This window comes from Bubalus bubalis, chromosome 4 (assembly GCF_019923935.1).
Source record: "Bubalus bubalis isolate 160015118507 breed Murrah chromosome 4, NDDB_SH_1, whole genome shotgun sequence".
Taxonomy (NCBI): Eukaryota; Metazoa; Chordata; class Mammalia; order Artiodactyla; family Bovidae; genus Bubalus; species Bubalus bubalis.
The window spans coordinates 115196554-115202553 of NC_059160.1; the positions used below are offsets into that span (position 1 = coordinate 115196554).

At 38.1% G+C, this 6000-nt stretch overlaps 1 protein-coding gene across 13 annotated transcripts in view; it reads left to right on the forward strand.

Moving 5' to 3' along the window:
- The window catches only part of CAPS2 (calcyphosine 2), a 47432-nt gene extending 42124 nt beyond the window's left edge, over nt 1-5308 (forward strand). For 12 of the 13 annotated variants that reach the window (XM_025284456.3, XM_025284442.3, XM_025284441.3 and 9 more), the window contains 2 exons: nt 2364-2460; nt 4521-5308. In XM_025284456.3, coding sequence (XP_025140241.3) covers nt 2364-2460; nt 4521-4696 — 273 coding nt within the window. In that variant the 3' untranslated portion in view covers nt 4697-5308. The remainder of the gene's footprint in view (nt 1-2363; nt 2461-4520) is intronic. The other variant, XM_025284459.3, reaches the window with a different exon arrangement.
- Nucleotides 5309-6000: the final 692 nt, after the last annotated feature.

Genomic DNA, 6000 nt, shown 5'->3' on the forward strand with positions numbered 1-6000 from the left:
ACCCTATGGACTGCAGCACACCAGGCCTCCCTGTCCATCACCAACTCCTAGAGCCTACTCAAATTGTGTTGGTGATGCCATCCAACCATCTCATCCTCTGTCACTCCCTTCTCCTCCCACCTTCAATCTTTCCCAGCATAGGAATCTTTTTCAATGAGTTGGTTCTTTGCATCAGGTGGCCAAAGTATTGGAGTTTCAGGTTCAACATTAGTCTGTCCAGTGAATATTCAGGACTGATTTTCTTTAGGATGGACTGGTTTGATCCCCTTACAGTCCAAGGAACTCTCAAGAGTCTTCTCCAACACCACAGTTCAAAAGCATCAATTCTTCGGTGCTCAGCTTTCTTTATAGTCCAACTCTCACATCCATATATGACCACTGGAAAAACCATAGCCTTGACTAAACGGACCTTTGTTGGCAAAGTAATGTCTCTGCTTTTTAATATGATGTCTAGGTTGGTCATAACTTTCCTTCCAAGGAGTAAACATCTTTTAATTTCATGGCTGCAGTCACATCTGCAGTGATTTTAGAGCCCCTCAAAATGAAGTTTCTCACTGTTGCCATTGCTTCCCTATCTATTTGCCATGAAGTGATGGGACCAGATGCCATAATCTTAGTTTTCTGAATGTTGAGCTCTAAGCCAACTTTTTCCCTCTCCTCTTTCACTTTCATCAAGAGGCTCTTTAGTTCTTCCTCACTGTCTGCCATAAGGGTGGTGTTATCGGCATATCTGAGGTTATTGATTATTTCTCCTGGCAATCTTGATTCCAGCTTGTGCTTCATTCCAGCCCAGTGTTTCTCATGATGTACTCTGCATATAAGTTAAATAAGCAGGGTGACAATATACAGCCTTGATGTACTCCTTTCCCGATTTGGAACCAGTCTGTTCTTCCGTGTCCAGTTCTCACTGTTGCTTCTTGACCTGCTTACAGATTTCTCAGGAGCCAGGTCAGGTGGTCTGATATTCCCATCTCTTGAAGAATTTTCCACAGTTTGTTGTGATCCACACAGTCAAAGGCTTTGACATAGTCAATAAAGCAAAAGTAGACGTTTTCCTGGAACTCTTTTGCTTTGTCAGTGATCCAGCAGATGCTGGCAATTTGATCAGTGGTTCCTCTGCCTTTTCTAAATCCAGGGAATAAGCAAAAGTAAACTTAGTTTGCTAGGGTTACCATAACAAATACCGTACACTGAATGACTTATACAGCAGAAAAGTATTGTTTCACAATTCTGGAGACGAGAAGTCCAAGATCAAGGTGTCAGCAGGTTTGGTTTCTTCTGAAGCTACTGTCCTTGGCTTGTAATTAGTTGGCTGTCTTCTCACTGTGTGTCCTCACGGTCAGTCCCTCAGTCTGTGTTATCTGTGTCCTAATCTCCTCTTCTTATGAGGATACCAGAAATACTGGATTAGGGTCCGCTCTAATGATTTCATTTTAACTTAGTCACCTATTTAAAGACTCAATCTTCTGCAGTCACACTCTGAATTACTTGGGTTTAGGGCTTCAACAAATGAATTTTGGGGAGGATGCAATTTAGCCTATAAGAGGTACCATATATATGTGACATTATTGTAAATAAACTTCATTCTAGTTTTTACTCATCTGCAGATGTGGGATGTTGCTTTGGGTCTGTTGTGTGTTTCTATGGATCCACTCCTTTTCTCAATAAAATACATTTTATGATCCACAGGATTGCATTGAATTAAAGGAGCAGTAAAGCAACTAGCATTTCAAAAGGTAGTGTTAAGTTTCAGGAAATAGAGTAACAAAATCCATTTAAAAAATCATTTCCTTTTCTCATTAATTTTAGTGATAGGATATTTTGAGTTTACTTTTTGAATCAAAATAGTCCCAGCCATTTATCAACTTCATGTGACTCCTAGTGTGTGGGCATGCTTAAGCTGCTAGTCATGTCTGACTCTGTGTCTTTATGGACTGTAGCCTGCCAGGCTCTTCTGTCCATGGGATTCTTCAGGCAAGAATACTGGAATGGGTTGCCATTCCCTTCTCTAGGAGATATTCTAGACCCAGGGATCAAACCCTCATCTCCTGCATTGAAGGCAGATTCTTTACTGTGAGGTTTTTACCCAACTCCTCAGTGTTAAAAAGAGGAAAGCCAGGGTAACAGAGGTTAAGTTCCTTTCTCAAGGTCAGGGTGCTAGAAAGGGCAGAACTAATGCTTAAGTGCAGGTCACCTAATATCTTGCTCCAGTATCTTTCTCCCTGCATTCATGATGCTCCCTTCATATTCTAGTTTAGTATTTTAAATTGCTTTGTTTAGAGCTCAAAAATAGCCTACTGCAGAATGGAAAATTAGGTTCTAAGGATTTCATAGGAAAAAATAACACTTTTCTCTTTATTTAGGCCTTTATGAAACTGGATTTTAACAAAACAGGCAGTGTGTCTATTATAGACATAAGCAAATGTTATTGTGCAAAGATGCATCCTCAAGTAATTTCAGGTAACTACTACAAGTCAAAATGCATTAGACAGATGTAAACAATAGACTTTTGGACTCTGCAGAAGACAAGGTGGGATGATTTGAGAGAATAGCATTGAAACATATATATTGTCATATGTGAAATAGATGACCAGTCTAAGTTCGATGCATGAAACGGCAGTCAAAGCCTGGTGCACTGGGACAACCCAGAGGGATGGGATGGGGAGGGAGGTGGGAGGGGGTTCGGGATGGGGGACACATGTACACTTGTGACTGATTCATGTCAATGTATGGCAAAAACCACCACAATATTTTAATGTAATTAGCCTCCAATTAAATAAATTTTAAAAAAGAAAAAATGCATTAGATTTCAAAAATGTGAGTTAATAATAGTATATCTATAAGCTATATTAATTTATAGCATGGACTTGAGGCCAATAACAGAGGAAATAGTTTTTTTTTAAACCAGAAATGTGAGAGCTTCTTCATTTAAAAATTCATAGGTCTGTTATTTGTACTTGTTTTTTTCACTTATGTTTATAATTGAGGTTAACTATTTCCTGTTGAGATAGTGACAAACTTGAGTTAGAGCACAATAGATTGAGAGAACAGATAATTACATGAGCAAGTCCTCTGAGTTTTATTGTCTGCTTATGGTTGAAGAATAAAGGCAGAATAAGGGAATAAACCGTAGAAGGCAATGGCACCCCACTCCAGTACTCTTGCCTGGAAAATCCCATGGACGGAAGAGCCTGGTAGGCTGCAGTCCATGGGGTCGCTCAGAGTTGGACATGACTGAGCGACTTCACTTTCCCTTTTCACTTTCATGCATTGGAGAAGGAAATGGCAGCCCACTCCAGTGTTCTTGCCTGGAGAATCCCAGGAACAGGGGAGCCTGATGGGCTGCCGTCTCAGGGGTTACACAGAGTCCGACACAACTGAAGCAAATTAGCAGCAGCAGTAGCAGCAAGGGAATAAACATACATATGTCTATCAAAATTTGAAAATACAAAAATTGCTTAAAGAAAAAGGTAGTTAAGCTGAAATCACTCCTTCCCTTTAACCAGTCATAATACAATGAGATACTTATTTAAATAGCTTATTGTTCTAAGTTAAAAAATCAAATGAATTTTAAGAAAGGATGACTTAGATGTTCTTTGCTCTCACTTTAAATAGCAAACTAAAGAATTACAATTTTTTTACATATGTGATTCTCAATAGCATCTTCCTATAGTTTAAAATTCGGAGAAGGCAATGGCACCCCACTCCAGTACTCTTGCCTGGAAAATCCCATGGACGGAGGAGCCTGGTGGGCTACAGTCCATGAGGTTGCTAAGAGTCAGACACGACTGAGCAACTTTACTTTCACTTTTCACTTTCATGCATTGGAGAAGGAAATGGCAACCCACTCCAGTGGTCTTGCCTGGAGAATCCCAGGGATGGGGGAGCCTGGTGGGCTGCCGTCTATGGGGTTGCACAGAGTCGGACACACTGAAGCAATTTAGCAGCAGCATAGTTTAAAATTAAACATGTTCATTATAACCCACCAGTAGAAATAGCCTACTTAATGTCAGAGATTAAACTAGAATGATTTAATCAACTGAAAGTTCTTCCAGCAAAGATATTCATAGGCCTCTGAATCATGAATCCTAGTAATATTTTCTAGTTGCAGTTAGAGTAACTGCTTCATAAAGTAACTAATGTCTTTCACACATTGCATTACTATGTTAACAGCCTATATATCATAGAAATTGTTTTCTTTCCTCACTTCTAATGGGAATGAAACTGAGTTCTCTAAAACATGAACAAATACAAAAATATCTACAGTAGTAACTGTTATTTTGCCCATACACATATAGGATACACCCTATCAGACTGTTTTAAAAGATGCATCAAATATATAGTTAAGTCTCCATCATTAAATTCTAGTTCATGCAAGTAAATGTTTAAATAAATTGATGTGTAGTTTGACATAAGATTTCAAATTGCTGAAAAGATTTCATCAGGTGACTTAAGTATTTATCGTCAGCCATTTTACTGGACTTTTAAGGACGTGGTTTCATTGTCGTACTATTTTACAGGACACTCCACAGAGGAAGAAATCAAATCATCTTTTCTAGAGACGTTAAAAGATGCCTGCAGCAAGTCTGATGAGGTGTCATATGGTGAATTTGAAGATTACTATGAAGGTCTAAGTATAGGGATGGTAGATGATGAAGACTTTGTCAGTGTCTTATGTGCTCCTTGGGGGATTTAGGTTTTAAATGAATATGTCACTAGCACTAAGCATGGAGAGATGAATGTGAAGTATCAAACACCAGAATGTATATCTCTATGATTCTCTTTATTCTGTTTGTTGTGCTCTTAAAAAGCTGAGCCTGGAAGGAGAAGCATTCAGAAAGACAGGTGGAAGGGTGTATGTTTAGTCACACACATGCATGCCTGTGCTCACCTGTTTATAAGTTTATAATGATCTGTCTTTTTGGCTTCCCTGGTGGCTCAGACGGTAAAGCGTCTGTCTGCAATACAGGAGACCCGGGTTTGATCCCTGGGTTGGGAAGATCCCCTGGAGAAGGAAATGGCAGCCCACTCCAGTATTCTTGCCTGGAAAATCCCATGGACAGCGGAGTCTGGTAGGCTACTGTCCATGGGGTTGCAAAGAGTCGGACATGACTAAGCGACTTCACTTCATTGATCTGTCTTTTTGATTTATTACTTATCTTCAATATATTTTAGAGGTCATTTTTATTAGCCTTCATAGGAAAGTAACATCTGTCTCAAACAATAGGAGAGCAGGTATGTGAAACCAAGTTTCTTGCCCATTGGTTTTTTTGCTACCTATTCCCCAAAATGTAATTGACACCATTCTCAATTTGATGAATGAGACTTAGGCCCAAAGCCTATGAGATTGGATTAGTTCAGCTTGCTTCAAACATCTGAAAATGTTAAATGAATTGAAGGATATGCAAAAGAAATTTTCCATGCCGTGTGATTATGGGTATTTTCTGTAACATGAATATTTAGAATGATGGAGGTTTATATAAAAAATGCTTATTTAAGCACTTACTTGTCTCCCAAATCATGTACTATTGTTTGTTCAATACAGCACAATGTAATTATTCTAGTGTCCAGTTCTATCTGTTCTTTTATTCTGTTTTTAAGTGTGCAGTTTTTAATCTGTGTAATTCTTACTATCTGCATACAGTTATTATTTAACTAGAAGCAACACATGGTGGGAAGATAAATATTTTCCTTGAATATCAAATAAAGATTTTAAAAAGTATATTATCACTTATATGGACTAAGGGATAATTTAATAATCCTTAACCAAATTGTAAAAAGTTCATTTGTGTCCTAAAATGAATGTATGCTGTTATAAATAGTACCTCTTTTGGTATACTAAACAACTGAAACATTTCTTTTTCTAAATAAATATTTAAAAGTTAGATGCAATCATTCTTTCTGAATTCTTCTATGTTTCTCACTTCTTGGATATACAGAGAGAAGAAGAACTTTATAGAGTTGTTTTCAAGATTAGAATTTAAAATTTTATATATTATG